The sequence below is a fragment of the Parambassis ranga genome, unplaced genomic scaffold (genome assembly GCF_900634625.1).
Source record: "Parambassis ranga unplaced genomic scaffold, fParRan2.1 scaffold_21_arrow_ctg1, whole genome shotgun sequence".
NCBI classification, from domain to species: domain Eukaryota; kingdom Metazoa; phylum Chordata; class Actinopteri; family Ambassidae; genus Parambassis; species Parambassis ranga.
Window position 1 is genome coordinate 8251590 of NW_021144767.1, and position 16990 is coordinate 8268579.

Genomic DNA, 16990 nt, shown 5'->3' on the forward strand with positions numbered 1-16990 from the left:
AAGGCTTTCGGAGATGTGCCTTTCACCGGTCGCATAATAAATGTAACGAGAGTTATACGTGGTCACATGACTTCACCGAGAGCAGCACTGCTATTTATCAATGACAGGAGTTCATGTTTACTCAAACCTCCGGTACATTTGAAGGTAGACCATTTCTAACCATTTGTCTTGTGGAACCCTGAATGCAACACGCTGACGTAGGCAGTCACATGACCCCAATGTTTTGCTCCTTTCACCGGGTGCTGCTGAGGGGCCAGTCCAGCCTCCCGTCTCCCGTCAAACCTCACAGCGGTAACATGATTTACTGAGCAGGGGTCGACATGCTTCATCCACACGTCTGACTTGAGTCGTTACCGTCACAGTGAGAAATTACCACCGTAAATCTACGATAGCTTTTCAGCTAGCTTAGTTAGCTTCAGCATCACAATGGCGGCGGTTGACAGCTTTCAGCTGCTGTACAGAGAAATTTCTCGGTCGTGCAGCTCTTACTTTGACACGCTGGCCCTGGTGGGGGCGCTGTACACGGCCAGCAGGGCCATTATACTCCTGAGTGACTGCTGCACGTTGGTTCGGGTGCATTTCCTGCCCAGAATGATCCCGAGTAGGAAGCTGACCCAAAGATATGGTGACTGGGCTGTCGTCTATGGTAAGAATGGAAGGGCTGCTAAAAGCTGTTGTAGGGAGAACATTTGAAATTAACTATGCTGCACTGGGGGTTACTACAAATCAGATGCACAAAATAGAGTCACACAGGAAATCAAAGCCTTTAATGTCTGGAAATTGCTGTTGTTTAATGTTTTTGACATAAATGTTGTCTTCTCTTAGGTGCCACCGAGCCTGTAGCCCAAGCATACGCAGAGGAACTGGCCCGGCACGGCATCAGCATTATCTTTGTCACTGCAGACCACACAGGCGTTAGAGACACCGCGGCCTCCCTCTCCCAAAGCTACGGAGTGGAAACTCTGATCGTTTTAGCCGACTTCTCTCTGGACCAAGCAGCCAGCAAGCCCATCAAAGAGGCCCTGAGGGGCAGGGACGTTGGCTTCTTGGTGAACTGTGTGGATGAGTCTTTGGCTTCCCCCCAGAGTCTACTGGAAATGCCCGAGCAGGGACTGTTGGATTTGGTGAACAAGAACGTCGCGGTGGCGACTCTGATGGCTCGATTGGTCCTGCCGGGAATGGTGCAGCGCAGCAGAGGCGCTGTGGTCAATATATCATCGGGCGCCTGCTGCAGACCCCTGCCTGGAAGAGTGACGCTCACTGCCTCCACCGTGAGACGCACACATACACATCTATAGCCTCCGTAAACTGTCATCACACTAGATGTTTTGTCACAATGTGAAATACAGTGTCATGTAGATCATGTTCAGAGCTTATCAATATTGATATTTCAGGGATACCTGGATCACTTCTCCAGAGCTCTTCACCACGAGTACAGCAGCAAAGGAATATTCGTTCAGAGCCTGGTTCCTTTTGAGGTCATTACCGGCATATTTAACCCGCTGCAGGAGAATTAAACGCTGTTTTAATCATACAATTTGTGTCTATCAATGGTGCAGATCGCCACAAACAGGCAGCAACCATCATCATCATCTTCTTCTTCTTTGCCGCCATCATCAAGGGAAGGCTGGTTTGTTCCAAAGCCAGGTGTTTACGCTCGCCACGCCATCTCCACGCTGGGCGTCTCTAACAGGACCACGGGCTACTGGCCTCACACGCTGCAGGTAATTTGCATCTTTGCAGGAGGCTTGTGAAAGTACGACACAGTGTTTGTCCACTCACACCGTCTTTCTGCTCCTTGTTCCTCACAGTACGGACTAATGAGGTGCATTCCAGAGTGGATTTGGGTTCTCGGGTCACGTGTGCTCGTCGGTTCAAGCTAAGAATTTCAACCCAGTCACTGGTTCTTGTTGTTAAAAGGAGCTGTGTTGCGTTTTAGCTTTTTCAATTTACTGAACTTTTACTCTGGTATTAATCTCTGAAGAATCTGCACAGGAAGTGATCTCTTGTATGAGCAGGTTATGGTCTGTATAATCTATGACATCCAGGATCTACTATAGAAAGTCATTGATTACCACTGGAGGATAATAACCAGACTTGGTGTTTTGCTGCTTTCTTATATTATCAGACGACATGGACCATGTGTGCTGGCTCAGTTTGCAGGACACTCGATGTATTTTTCTGGCTATTTATTTATCTTGTTGAACAGAAAGGTGAGTTCTGATGTTACATAAGACATAATTATAAAATAAGATAATAACCTGTGTCCTTGTGATCAGACTTTCAGGAAACTCTGATGTGCACACACACACATTATGCAACATTAACTCAGATGTGTGTTCTGAACACATATCGGAACATATTTCTCGCACTGTGATTGGCTCCTTGGGCCGATGGAGTTTAGATCGTTGTCTCCAGAATAAGAGCGTTTCCATGTGTGCAGTGGTGGTGAATGAAGAGTGAAAGCTGTAACTGAGGTGAAAGTTCAAACATCCTCAGAAAGGCTTTTATTTTGATAAGAAGCTCCGGTGTATTTGAGCTACGTGTAGTTTTGTTTTGCACTAAAATAATATTTGTGTGAAAGTGAAATCAGAAGAATAAAGTCTTTCCTCCATTCCCTCGTTACTGTCCGGTGTATTTTAAAGTCATCATCGTCTCATTCCAAGCAGAGGTCTCTGTCTGTAAGGTGTGTGTGTGTTTGTGTGATCTTTTGTCTCTGATATCTAGACTGAAGGCCAAGCCCACTTTGTTTTTCTCTCTTTGAAAATCAGCGCAGTGTAAATCATTCACATCTAAGAGCAGACAGCATGACGGCAGCCAGGGTTCATCCTGTGACCCCGCCCCGCTCCTCCTCCTCAAGAGTCAGGACAGAGGCTGTTAGTGAACCTTAGGAACACACACGTCAGCAGCCATTTGCTAAAATCAGTTTTTTAATTAATGTCCACACAGCTCCTCATACTGACAGAAACACAGAGTTGTTGACATGTTTGCAGATGTACTAAAAAGACAAAGTGAAATATGACATGGGTTCTTCTTTACCTCTCTCACGAACGCTCTCTCCCTCTGATAGCTCAGTTTGGCTGGACGGCCAGCTCTAGGAAGGGTTCTGGTCGTCCCAAACATCTTCCATTTAAGGATTATGGAGGAACCATGGCCAGATCTGTGCCACAGTTCTGTCTCTGAGCTCTTCAGGCAGCTCCTCTGACCTCATGATCCTCATGTGCTCTAACATGCACTGAGCTGTAAGGTCTTATAGACAGGTGTGTGTCTGTCCTCATCAAGTCCAATCAGTATCATCAAAGACAGCTGGACTCAGATGAAGGTTAGAACCATCTGAAGGACGATCAGAAGAAATGGACGCACCTGAGTTCAATATATGAGAGTCACAGCAAAGGCTCTGATACTTAGGACCATGTCATATTTCACTTTGTCTTTTTAATACATCTGCAAACATGTCAACAACTCTGTGTGTTTCTGTCAGTATGGGGAGCTGTGTGGACATTAATGAGGAAAAATGAACTTCAATGATTTTAGCAAATGGCTGCAATATAACAAAGAGAAACATACAGATATAAAAAAACAAGACATTCATTAAACTTCAGCAGAGTTTTTGCTCACATGTAGAGTCACAACTGGGGCGTTTGTTGTGGTTATGATGGTGTCCTTCCAGATAAGTCGGCCAAATGAACAATAAAGCAAGGGCGCCTTCTTCTCCACTCTCTTTTCATCCACCTCCCCAGGCGACGTGCTTCTCCTCTGCCTTTTCTCCCCTTTTTCTTCGGGCTGGTAAGTTGGTTTCTACATTTCCTAACTAGAATGAGAGATGTGTGCTAGGAGAAGAGTATATGGAGGACCTTTGCAGAATAAGGAAGTACATGTACAGTAAGCGCTACATGTCAGTGTAGGCATGTGAAAATCCAAGCACAGCGACACAGGTGCTGTGTCGCTGTGTCAGGTGCTGAATAAAAGTATAAACCAGCTTAATCTACTCAGGCAGGTGGATCTGTGTTGGTACATGACTAGCCGGGCTCAGCGCCTCACATTCTGTGGATCAAAAATCCACAACGATTGATATTAGCCAAGGTTAAGCAGATAAGTATGTTTTGGAGACTGGAAATCAGCCACTGTGACTTCTATCTGAAAACTGTGAGACGTGATAAAAGTTCGGCCTTGTGACAGAGTCTGCCTGCTTCTACAGCCTTTTTTAAAGCTGCTGAATAGAACTGTAACCTAAATGTTGCTGCTGTGCATCATGCCTGAACAGAAAGCTGGACACCATTAGACGGAAATGGGCGAATGGGATCTGCTGGGCCGCCTGCTGGATAAAGTGCAGAGCCATTCCACGGTGATCGGAAAAGTCTGGCTCACCGTGCTGTTTGTCTTCCGCATCATGGTCCTGCGCACTGGCGCTGAGAAGGTCTGCTTATATATTCATTTTTACTGTCTTATTACTTTAAGAATGTCTCCGATTTTTCCGTATAACGCCTTCTGTCATCTTGTCCTTCCTCCAGGTTTGGGGGGATGAACAGTCGGACTTTATCTGCAACACTCAGCAGCCTGGCTGTGAGAACGTCTGCTACGACAAGGCCTTCCCCATCTCCCATGTCCGCTTTTGGGTTCTTCAGATCATCGCCATAGCGACACCCAAGCTGCTTTACCTCGGCCACGTCCTTCACGTGATCCACACTGAGAAGAAGGTAGAGTATGTCACAGCAGTGTGCAGTATGACCGCATGTCACGCCTGTATTATTATTACTTCTTTACTGCTTTGCTGAAGTGTCCACCATCAATCAGTTCTGATTACTGGACCTGTCTAACTCTAAGGTCTTCTTGTTCTTCAAGTTGAAGGAGAAAATCAAGAAGCAGGCCGAACTGGATGACCCTGCCAGTCTGTTCCTTCGGAGGACCTTTAAAGTCCCCAAGTACACCAAAAGCAGCGGGAAGATCAGCATCCGTGGCTGCCTCCTTCGCAGTTACGTCCTCCATCTTGTGGCCAAGATCATCCTGGAAGTTTTATTCATCGCCGGTCAGTACTTTCTCTACGGCTTCACCCTCCAAGCCCGTTACGTCTGCAAGAGCAGCCCGTGCCCCCACCAGGTGGACTGCTTCGTGTCCAGGCCCACGGAGAAATCCGTCATCATCTGGTTCATGCTGGTGGCAGCCGTCATCTCGCTTCTCCTCAGTCTGGTCGAATTGTTCTATCTGTGTGTGAAATCGGTGAAGGAGTGCATGGCGAGGAGGCAGGACTATACCGTGACCCCGGTGACCCCTCCGCTTGTTGAAAGGAAAGCTTTTAAAAGCAGAGGCAAGGTCATCCAGAATCATGTCAACCTGGAGCTGGAAGGACAAAAGCTGGGGGCCGTCAAAGGTAGAGGCGAGATAAAGACATCGCCCGAGACCAACAACGCTGGGGAGATCCACATTTGAGGCGACGTTAGGTCAGGTCCACTTGCGGTGTTTGTTTGCTTAGGCTTTGGGATACAGAGGGGTGTGTGTGTGAGTGTGTGTATGAGCAGCTTCTGTAAACACAACTCAGTCACATGGAAAAGGTTGGCTCAAAATGACAACTGTGTTTTCTCAAAGACCGTAGTAACATTTAACACAAATACACATTGTAGTGCAGCACTCATCCAATAAACATTGTGTTCAGATTCTAAATCCCTTTCTCACTGTTTTTTTGCTTGATGCTATTTTACAAAGCTTTTAATTAGTTCTATGAGCCATGTATATATCAGCACATAGTTTGTTCCTGATGGCTGCAGAACAGGTAGTGCTAATTGACAGTTTGGGTGATGTGCTAATAGGCTTTTTGTGCTGAGTTAGATGACAGAAAACGTGAAGAACTAACCACAAGGGGCTTGTTTTTTAATCCCTTCTCTTTGAAAATACTGTCACCACTCCAACGAGGTGCTCTGTATATTATACATCATGTTCATCTTACGAACACTCAAATAATAATACAAAAAATTAAGTAAACTGTGGCCTGGATCCTCGAAACATTGCTGTCTCCCTTGGTCGTCTCTCTACAGTGGCCGAGAAGGGCCATGCAAATGCAAAACCCTTATGATGGAAGTCAGCCCCACAGTGGATGTTGGGTATAAAATGGTGGCCCACGGAATGGTCTGTTAACATTTCACTTACTTAGTCTTGGGGCTAACTTTAGCTGTGAAGTTTTGGGCCTTTTTCAACCACCGTAGTCCTCAGTTGTAGAACTGCTCTAGCAGACCTTTGTCCTCAGATTGTAACAGGCCTCACATGACCTACTGTAATCAAAGATGTATCTGGAAGCGACCCCACAGCAACTAATAGCAGTTTAAGGGCTGTGCTCTTATGTCTATTCCATTGTGATCACGATCAATATCCAAGGAGTGCTTTAAGAGAATTTCTTCCAATGGGGCGCAAATGTCCATGTTGGTGAGCAAAGGTCAAAGGTCATCGTGGCCATTGGAAGAATGAAATGCCAGCCAGGATGTTTGTGAGCTTGCCATACCTAGGCTGTTTATTTTCAAACCTTCAGTGCTGTAGATCTTGGCCTCTGAACGTGAAACTTGAACACCTGTCAATAATTACACATTTCGCCCCCCCCTCCCCCTGGTTTTGGTCCTCAACTTTTTTTTTTCCACCCCTCCCTGCTCTCTTTGCTGACGAGTACAACGTGACATTAAAAGCCAGATTGCCTCATCCCTGCTTGGTGTCCTCACCCAGCACAAAACTCCAAGGTCCAACTGCACTTAGTGATCTGTCCCAGGCGGAGACAGTCCTTTCTGATCAGGTCCAGCAGGTAAGATGCAGCTCCTTCTGTCTTTACGCTATAGATCATTCCACCACTTGAAAAAAAAATGACGCTGTTGTGTTAATTTTCACGATATTTATTGACTTTAATTTACTTGTGGGGTTCTTTTCCCCTTCGTGGCCAGGTTTGTGAGATGATGTGAGTTTATTGTTGCATGTTTCTCTCTATGTGAGCCTTCTTGAATGAGTTTTCAAAATTCTGACTAATGATGTTTGGGGGGAAATATTGACAGAACAGCTCAAGGTTTAGGAGTTTTTTCCGTCTCCCGTAGCCAAATTCAAAGGAGCATTGATTCATCCACAGAGCAGTGAGCAGTGGATTGATCAAACAATAAGTTGTGGTTAATGTTTCAGTTAACAAGGTGTGGAATATTGACTGTATTTTCCTTCTATTCAGTTCTACAGATCATCAGTAAAGATGGGAGACTGGGGATTCTTGTCGACTTTGCTGGAAAAAGTCCAGTCCCATTCCACTGTTATCGGGAAGATCTGGATGAGCGTCCTCTTCCTGTTCAGGATCATGGTTTTGGGTGCGGGCGCCGAGAGCGTCTGGGGTGATGAACAGTCCGGTTTCATCTGTAACACGCAACAACCCGGTTGCGAGAACGTTTGCTACGATTGGACCTTCCCCATCTCTCACATCCGCTTCTGGGTGCTGCAGATCATCTTCGTCTCCACGCCGACGCTGATTTACCTGGGTCACGCCATGCATGTGATCCACAACGAGAACAAGCTGAGGGAGAAGCTCACCAGCCCCGGTGGGACCCGGGTTTTCAAGCAACCCAAATACTCTGATGAAAAAGGACACGTGAAGATCAAGGGGAACCTTCTGGGGAGCTACCTGACCCAGCTAGTGGTCAAGATCGTCATCGAGGCCGCCTTCATTGTGGGTCAGTACTACTTGTACGGATTCATCATGGTTCCCATGTTCCCCTGCTCCAAGAAACCCTGTCCCTTCACGGTGGAGTGCTACATGTCCCGACCCACTGAGAAAACCATCTTCATCATCTTCATGCTGGTGGTGGCCTGCATCTCTCTGCTCCTCAACATCGTCGAGGTCTTCTACCTGCTCTGCACCAGGGTCAAGTGTGGGTCCAGGCCTCACAAAATCACTTCGGCAGAGCACCCTGCCTCCCTGTCAGGATCCAGGTGGCCCACCGGAGAGGACGCGTTCAAGCAGAACAAAGTGAACTTGGAGCTCGAGGGCAGCCGCAGTGTGGGAGGAAGCCTGGACGGAGCCAAAGACGAGAAACCACTACTGGGCCATTAAAAACCGCCGACAGGACCGTTTTAAATCCACCATACAATTTCAGATTGTGCCTCCTCTATGGGGTCAGATATCAAGAGACTAAAAATAAATAAAACACAACATTAAGGAACATATTTCCACATTTTTTAAATGGAAATTTACTAATAAAACTGTGCAATAGTGAATATGTATTTATGTCAGATACTCACATGTAGAAGACTTTGGTTTGCCCAGTTATTGAATGTGTTCTTTAAGTTATTGGGACAGGTAAGACGGGGTACCCGCTCCATTTTTGGCTCACTTCGGGATTTCTAGTTTATCGGTTGATGCCTCCATTGTAGACTTCGTTCAGCCATTTTGTAGATGATTTAGAGAGGTGTTTCTGTAGGCCAAGTTTTGTTTTATTGCTTTCATTTATTTGGCACCACCTTCCTCCACCCTCCACTACATGTGTTTTGGTTGTAACTTGGTTTGTCTGGCTTGTGATAAAAGCTTGTGCGTTCTTCACCCACACCTTGATTTACTGGCTCTGATTGTCATGCTGCATGTTTCCTTATGGAACGATGCTGATTGAAGAGTCTGTTTTTTGTATGCATTCTGTTTTTAATAAATGATTCAAGTTGAATAAAACATTGTGTCACTAGTGTTTATATGAAAAGTTTTCCCCTTTAAAAATAGACGATGTGTGCATTTGATAATAGAGTACTGTATCATCCATATGAAGTGATTGACAGACCTATAAAATGATTTTTTTTTTAAAGAAACGTGTGGAAAATTAACATTTGTGTACTCTTCTACAAGCCTCTTTGGGGGATCTTGTCTCCAATCCTCATGTTAATCTGTGGAAATTCTAGTTAACCATGAACTGACTTAACCTGTTTTCTTAGTCTTAGTTTGTTTTTTTCCAAAATAAAACATATTTGTCTAAATTAAAAACTTTAAAAGGTTATAGTTCCCAGCCATTTTCTATACATTTAGGTTTGTATACATATTAATACACATACTGTGCTAACAGGTTGAACAACAGTTCTCCAACCAAACTAATACTTTTACATTTCTTTACTTGAAAAGGCCCCTTACTGTAAAATATTGATATGAACTATATATATATATATATATGTTTGGAATTCTAAACATGTCATTCCAATATATATGTAAGACACAGGCACATACTAAAGCTTCTCTCATGCATGTGTTGTGCACCTCACGCCGTTGCACTTTAGCTCTCTGCTGTTATGATTATTGAACTTTTGAAACACTGACAATCTCTGCACATACCAAATACTGTATGGGAGTTCATGGGGGGGTTATCACAGAGTGATAATAGTGAACAATAACACGCAGTAAAAACAGCTGCAGAAGCACAAAATCACCAGTAGAGGAATCTACTGCTTTATGGGCTGTCAATCATTAACCGCTGCAATCTTTCAGCACTCAGCCCAAATTTGTACACTTCCAGATGTCATGACAACGTGACAGCTCGCACTGTTGCGACATTTCATCTAAAGTTCAAGGTATCATAGCGCAGCTCTTTATCATTCAGCTGCACAGCTGCTGACCGGTCTGTGTGTCTCCAAGAACAGTCAAAGGTAAGCCGTACACTCCTTTCTTCTTTACAATAACTCTTAGGTTAGACATGAGGGTGTATTAAATATATATGTTTATTGATACATTGATAGAGTGTAAATGAAGTAGGGAGGCAAAGACGCCCTGTTTCTTAACTCTCTGTATGATCCATGTGTGATCTGTTAAACACAGAAAAAAAACTGAAAACTAAAACTCTGATTTTGTTCTTTTCGCTGTAGATATCAGTTATGATCAATGATCAATGATGGCAGCATGACTAATGTTATAAAAATAAAAGAATGATCGCAGAATTTTGAGCTCGTCCCTTATTGGAATCGTTCATTATTTCTGAAGCTCCCATAAATAATTAACTTGAAAATATGAAAATATAATCAAATATTTCTTATTGTTATTATTACATATTGTTATTTTATTTATTTTTTCAGAAAACATGGGGGATTGGGGATTTCTGTCAGCTCTGCTGAATAAGGTCCAGTCGCACTCGACCGTCGTCGGGAAGGTCTGGCTCAGCGTGCTGTTCATCTTCAGGATCATGGTGCTTGGAGCTGGAGCAGAAAAGGTCTACTTCTACTTTATTGATTGATTTATTTATTTATGCTGATCAATCTCTGTCCTCGGCTTCCTGGATTAATCTGGGAAAGATGTAACATAATCAGTTTTTTTCTGCTTATGTATATCAGCCACAGGAGGGCGCCAGCTTCATAATTCAGCCCACAAACGTTGTCTCCATGGTGATCACGGAAAATGACCATATTTTTCTTGGTATTTGCAGGTTTGGAGCGATGAACAGTCCAGTATGATCTGTAACACCAAACAACCCGGTTGTAAGAACGTCTGCTACGACCACGCCTTTCCAATCTCTCACATCCGATTCTGGGTCCTCCAGATCATCTTTGTCTCGACCCCAACCCTGATCTACCTGGGCCACGTCATCCACGTCATCCACAAAGAGAACAAGCTCAGACAGTACATGCAGACCCACTCCAGGAGCGAAGTGGTCAAGATTCCCAAGTACTCCGACGACAAAGGCCACGTCACGATCAAAGGCAACCTGCTGGGGAACTACATGACCTCCATATTTTTCCGAATCCTCCTGGAGGTAGCGTTCATCGTTGGGCAGTATTATCTGTACGGGTTCGTCATGGACCCGAGAATCGTCTGCGCCAGAGCCCCGTGTCCCTTCACCGTGGAGTGCTACATGTCCCGACCCACTGAGAAAACCATCTTCATCATCTTCATGCTGGTCATGTCCTGCATCTCTCTTGTGCTCAACGTGGCTGAGATCTTCTACCTGGCGTGTTCCCGCTCGTCCAGAAGGAAGTCCAAAACGGTGCCGGCGGCCGCCATCGCCATCCACCCGCGCTTCAACGGAGATACCCTGATGAAAAACGAGAAGCTGGGCCTCCATGGCGCCTCTCACAGCACAGCGTGAAGAGCGCCATTTTGGATCCAAAGGATAAAATCTAGATGTTGATAGATGATGATATTGTTTCTGGAGCTAACCCTTTTTTAAAAAGTGGATTTTCTCGTGGTTATATTTAATTTTTATTGTTTTTAACTTAACATTAAGGGCCGGTTCTGTTTACATATCCAGTGAATGAAAGTTAAAGGGACCTGGCTCCTTACCTTTGACTCCTGGTCCAGTTTGCTTTGGCTTAAAGCCTATTTGTTCTAAACAAAATTTTAATAAAATTGTATGGTCTTAATAAAACTTTCAGTTTCGGCTTTATTGATGAATTGTATATATTTTTATTTTAATTTTTGTTTTATATTAATATGAATGAATGTGCCTTGTGTGCATACCTGACTGTAAACATGATAAAAGTGTCACACTGCTACATCTCTGTTTCTCTTTATTCATCATACTTGATGACAAGTCACTAAACCATGACTCTGTATGAATTATTACTAACTTATTATGGTTTTTAATGTCTGCAAAATTAACCAACTCATTTGTTGTAACGACCTGTTTCTACTGCCCCCATGTGGTCATAATTAACTGTGCCCCATAAGCCCTAATACCTTTTATGGTACTGTAAGTGTGATAAATAAAAGGTTTCATCTCATTATATTTCTGCTTAGTCATGATAATTCCTGTTAACAAACTTTAAATCCATAATTCTTCTTGTCGTTTAGTGTTATATTATGGTGGTTTATATTATTAGGGTTTATAGTGAGATTATCTCACTAACGACTAAACTGAACCTGACGCTGACCCAGCATCACCGTGTTGGTGACATCTAGTGGTGAAGTGGAGACCAGCTCTGTTAACAGTTCATCACTGTGAGAGTCATTTGCTGATGTTGTGTTCAGCAAATGGTGGATCTGAGGAGGACCAAGGCTCCAGTGACCCCTACCAGCATCACAGGGGTCAGTGTGGAGGTGCTGGAGGAGTACAGATACCTGGGAATGTACTTGGACCACAAACTGGACTGGAGTAAGAACGTGGACACTGTTTACAGGAGGGGCCAGAGTCGCCTCTGAGTCTGTGGAGCCATCATGTGTGCTGCTGTCTGCTGGGGCAGCAGTCTGAGGGTGAGGGGCATAAACAGACTCAACAGAACCATCAGGAAGGCGGCCATGTTGTGGGAGAGGACCTGGACTCTCTGACAGAGGTGTGTCAGAGGAGGACGTGGTCCAAAATAAAGACCATACTGGACTGTCCCTCTCACCCGCTCCACACTGTGCTGACCAGCTACAGGAGCTCGTCCAGCAACAGACTCCGACTCCCACGATGCACCACTGAGAGACACAGGAAGTCATTCCTGCCTGTCTCCATCAAACCACTGAACTCTGAGCTGTGACAGTCACTCAGACCCTGTACATTCACACTGGTAGCTTATAGTCTTGTATATCATTGACCACAAGATGGCGCCGTTCACTCACAGAGCGGTGTAAGCCCCGCCCACCTCCTCCCGCACAGTGACCAGCTTCCTGTTCCTTCAACAACAGCTGGCAGCAGTTAAAGATGGCCGCCGCAACCTTAGCGGGGCTCGACAGCCACAGGATGGAGGAAAAGAAGCTGGAATACTTCTCCTCCATTAACTCCATGGCAAAGAAGATCATGCAGGAGCGGGAGAAAATTAAAGCCAAGCACGGCTCTTCCTGGGAGAAAATGAGCCCGCAGGAGCAGGACACGGCCATCGACAACTGGATGATGGATCCACACATCCGAGCCCGATACGCTATGCACAGAGTGGACCGCGAGGAACTGGTTTGTTATCCTAAGCTGCTCATTCAGACGGGGCAGAAGATCGTTCATTTCGGCGAGGAGGTACTGGAACCACGTCACATGTAGTTTAATGCTCTCATGGTGCGTGTAGGGAACAGAGCAGCCCGTGTGTTTATGCTAACAATAGCCACGTCGCCATTGAAATATGTTAGCAACGTCACCGCGGCTACTGGATGCGTAACCTAGCAACACATCATATTTGGCTCGCGGACTTTTTGACTTTGCTGCCATGTGGTGCTGCTCTGAATGTTAAACACACTTTAACTCTTGCTCCTGCACATGATGTGATCTGACACTGTTTGTTTGAACAGGACATCACCTGGCAAGATGAGCACTCTGCCCCCTTCTCCTGGGAAACCAAGGTGGGAACTCATCACAACAATGTGTTCTGACTCTGATGTACATCGTTGTAAAGACAGATGCTGATATAAACCATGGAACTTTAGGGCTTGTCTGAAAGCTTGGCAGCGGTATTGTTGTACTCATGCATGCAGCAGTAGCATGTTGCCACTGTGTGTGTGTGTGGAGGAGCTGCTGGGGCTCCACCCACAGTGAAACTCTGACTCACAAACCAGCAGCACAACCACAGATTATAAGACAACATTAGCAAGGATGTTTATGTATTAATTTACTCACACTACTGTGTATCCTAGTTACACATGTATGAACACAGGAGGCCACATTAGGATCATAGTGATTTAGGCCATGTCCATTTTGATCTTACAGTAAATAAGGTCGAACGTCATATGGTCACTGCTATAAGCTCTTTTCCATCTTTCAGAGTCAGCTGGACTTCAGTTTGACATCAGGCTCCACAGACCAGGGGATCTCTGCCTCACAGGCCGACTCCAAGCCCGCAAAGGCTCCTCACTCCAGCCAGCTGGGAAAAAGTACACCAGGAACCAAGGTGCGATCAGGCTTCATGTTGTCGGAGTGTACTCCTGGGAGTGTACTACTCCTGGGAGTGTAGTGTGATTTATTAGGAATGGGAACATTTGACTGATGGCTGTGAGCACAAATGATCTTTGTACTCGCAGATGATTCATGCTTGTAAACATTTTTAAATGCAGCTCTGAGTGCAAAGCATTTTTTTGATCAAGCGTCGCGGTTGTGCGATTTCAAAGGTGTCTGTCAGCGAGGGTCGGAGGGCAGAGGAGGAATCGTCATTCTGGAAGATCAGCGCTGAGAGATCCAGGCTGGAGGGCGAGCAGGCAGACTTCCAGTCCCTGACACCCAGCCAGATCAAATCCTTAGAGAAGGGAGAGAAACCCCTCCCCTCCTACCTCCGACAGGTAAGCAACCGTTTGTTGATCACCTCCATAAACTCACGTACTAGCTCGTTCATTCTAATCAGTCACATTCTTTTTCTGCAGGAGACCTCCGTCACCACCAAAGAGCCCGAGACAGTGGAGTCCCACCCTCCAGCTCCGACAAAGTCCACCAAGCAGAGAGCTCCAAAGCCTCCTGCTCCACTGCCCCCCATTCCAGTCGCCGTCAGCGCAACGCCGGCATCCATCTCCATTTCGCCGGCCCCGGCCCCACCCGTCAGCGTCTCATCATCGGTCGGAGGGTGGGAGAGGTCCCAGAGCACCCTGCCGTCCGTTAGCAACGCCCTGGATGAAGTGTTCTCCTCCAACCGTATGTCCAAGGAGAAAGAGAAAGAGGAGGAGGGCTCACACCACGTTGGTGCCAGCCCCACCTTTTCCCAGGTCAGTCACATGATCACACTTTCATTGATGGTTCATTTGATCATTAGCCCAGCTGTGTTCACAGTGTCTCCAGTAAGTCACTACATATTAGTGTGTGTGTGTGTGCATGCTTATATGTGTCTGCACCCTTGCTCTGCTTAGGACGTACAGTACCTTGGTCTTACCACACTGTGTCCTCATCCTTGGTGACACAGTACAAAGAGTGCATCTGATATCACTGCAACACTCGATGCCTTCTGGAGGCTTCCATGCAGTTACTGGAGATCAGCAGGACACACACACGTTTTGTCTCTAAAGGGACAGACCTCTTTAAATAGCGTCCTTTCTCCAACTTAAGCAGCTGTTTTTAATTTTCCATTGCATGTGTAGTTGGTGCTGTTTGGCCGTCCTGTCAGCTACAAACCAACTAGCTAGTCTCTCTGTAGGTAATCCAGTTAAAACCTGTCTTTGGACCATGTCCTCCGTCCCTCTGAAGTGTTTTAATATGTCCTCTCCTGTCTCCTTTCCAGTTTAACACAAGCAACAGCATCCTGAAGACCGGATTTGACTTCTTAGACAACTGGTAAACCACAGTCCCAGACCCAGTCAGCGCTCGGCACGAGTCGGCACTCATCATCACTCTAAAGGAGGACCACACTGCCACGACTACAGACATCCACATGTAGATTTAAGACCACCACATTTATGTTCTCTAATCATCTTCAGTGGCATGTTAAGACATTACGTCACCGCTCTCCCTGCTTTCAAACTAAATGCCAAACATTTACTCGGTTCTACTTCTGAAGAGCTTCGGTACTCTGACTTATTTATGTGTATTAACTTGGGAAAGTCTTTCATTTGTTTTGTGGCCACACTTATTTAGTTTGTCGACCGGCCATGATGATGTTTGCATTGTGAGCGCACAGTGACTCGGCTGCTGTTAGACACTAGAAAACATGGTAACACTAAAGCATCGTCCACTTAGTTTAATTTACACCGGTATATCAACATAGACCTTTACGGTTTAGCAGTGAAGTAGCATTCACTGCTGCAGTTCCTGCTCATAGTGCATCTACTAGACTTTAGCTTTATACAGTTCAGGGGCACGAACATTCATAGCCTGGGTTACCATGGGAACAGATGTTACAGTGCTCCTTATCACCTTATCTCCACCCTTCACCTCAAACTGAGCAATGATATGAACATGGTGTGATAGGGCAGAGTGTAGTGATCAGTAGCATTTGTGTCATAGAAATCCAACACATGACTAGAGAACTATTTTACTGACTTTTATATTTATCTGCTGATTGTATCTTCTGCTACACATATATATATATATATATATATTGCACTCACACATTTTGAGGTAAATGATTGGAAGGAACTAATCAAACCCTGTTTCTTGTCTTGCTTTCAAGAGTTCTGGTTATAAACTGAATTCCTTTATAATGATGGAAAAGTTTCCGCCCTTGGAAATAGAAGGTAATGAAAGCCACATCGACACAGCCTGTGAAGGAACAGCAGAGGTCACCACGGCAGTGGCTGCAACAAGTTCAACTCCCATGACATCATTTAGAGAGAGAGAGGGAAGGGTACCCGCGGCTCAGAGGACATCTGGTCTAAAAGCATCAAGATCTGAATCCACCGTCTCTCTGAGAGGTTCATCCCGATGTGTCGATTTCAGGAAACCAGTGTGTTTCATACGTATGGAGGCTGAGAGGACTAGAACAGGGCAGGCAGTGTATTCACCTTACTCCTAAAATGAACAGTACATAATATTTGTGACTAAGCAGGTGTTAAAGTAAACATCTAAACTTAGCATTCACGTGGCTAGGCTTAGCTTAGCATGATCGTTCATCTGTCCAGGTGTCTTGAGGTCGTGGTTCAGACCACTACTAAACCGCTACCTTGGTTCAGTACTCCTGGTTAGGTCTGGAGTTCTTTATGCTAAGCTAGCAAGCTAGTTAAGCTGCTGATCAGAGAAGCTGTAGAACTGGCCTGGAGACCCCAGACCTTTGAACGGTGGAGTGTATCAGTCTTCATGATACTGTATATTTCTGTTTATCGTCCCTGTGAACTGAGGTGCCTCTGTCCCATCCAGATGCCATTCACCTTCCACTCTCTCTCTCTGCAGCACCCCCCCCCCACACTGCCAGGAGCCTGAATGGCTGCTTTGTGTTCAGCAAATGTTTGGTCCGAGGTGGAAATCATTGCTCGGTATTAAACTAAACAGAAACAAGCCTGTTATTGTGTGTAACAGTGCCGGTTAGTGTCACTACAGGGACACTTTATGAATGAAGGTTCATAAAGTCAACAGAAGATACTTGGAGTTGTCCTCGCATGACATTTCCCCTGCTTTTAGAAGTGTCGGTCATGTCTGAGAGGTGGAGGATACGTGGAAATTAGTCATCCAGATGTTTTTGTGCTGAGGAGATATGTATG

General features: G+C 45.4%; 5 protein-coding genes across 5 annotated transcripts; all 5 read left to right on the forward strand.

Moving 5' to 3' along the window:
* The first annotated feature begins 212 nt into the window (after positions 1 to 212).
* Positions 213 to 2890, forward strand: hsdl1 (hydroxysteroid dehydrogenase like 1). The gene is made up of 5 exons (XM_028398430.1): positions 213 to 646; positions 826 to 1271; positions 1395 to 1478; positions 1560 to 1724; positions 1812 to 2890. The coding sequence occupies exons 1-5, from the start codon at positions 427 to 429 to the stop codon at positions 1881 to 1883; spliced, it is 987 nt and encodes a 328-aa protein (XP_028254231.1). The 5' UTR covers positions 213 to 426; the 3' UTR covers positions 1884 to 2890.
* A 669-nt stretch (positions 2891 to 3559) lies between these two features.
* gja11 (gap junction protein, alpha 11) lies at positions 3560 to 5485 on the forward strand. The gene is made up of 3 exons (XM_028398432.1): positions 3560 to 4417; positions 4512 to 4697; positions 4843 to 5485. Exons 1-3 carry the CDS (start codon positions 4289 to 4291, stop codon positions 5425 to 5427), a joined length of 900 nt encoding a protein of 299 aa, XP_028254233.1. The 5' UTR covers positions 3560 to 4288; the 3' UTR covers positions 5428 to 5485.
* Positions 5486 to 6658: 1173 nt separating this feature from the next.
* gja13.1 (gap junction protein alpha 13.1) lies at positions 6659 to 8671 on the forward strand. The gene is made up of 2 exons (XM_028398433.1): positions 6659 to 6781; positions 7190 to 8671. Exon 2 carries the CDS (start codon positions 7211 to 7213, stop codon positions 8060 to 8062), a length of 852 nt encoding a protein of 283 aa, XP_028254234.1. The 5' UTR covers positions 6659 to 6781; positions 7190 to 7210; the 3' UTR covers positions 8063 to 8671.
* Positions 8672 to 9501: 830 nt separating this feature from the next.
* Positions 9502 to 11466, forward strand: LOC114429796 (gap junction Cx32.2 protein-like). The gene is made up of 3 exons (XM_028398443.1): positions 9502 to 9630; positions 10054 to 10187; positions 10401 to 11466. The coding sequence occupies exons 2-3, from the start codon at positions 10059 to 10061 to the stop codon at positions 11058 to 11060; spliced, it is 789 nt and encodes a 262-aa protein (XP_028254244.1). The 5' UTR covers positions 9502 to 9630; positions 10054 to 10058; the 3' UTR covers positions 11061 to 11466.
* Positions 11467 to 12569: 1103 nt separating this feature from the next.
* On the forward strand, positions 12570 to 15941 carry LOC114429784 (uncharacterized protein C1orf198 homolog). Its single transcript, XM_028398427.1, has 6 exons — positions 12570 to 12902; positions 13172 to 13222; positions 13642 to 13767; positions 13985 to 14152; positions 14234 to 14569; positions 15079 to 15941. The coding sequence occupies exons 1-6, from the start codon at positions 12597 to 12599 to the stop codon at positions 15133 to 15135; spliced, it is 1044 nt and encodes a 347-aa protein (XP_028254228.1). The 5' UTR covers positions 12570 to 12596; the 3' UTR covers positions 15136 to 15941.
* Positions 15942 to 16990: the final 1049 nt, after the last annotated feature.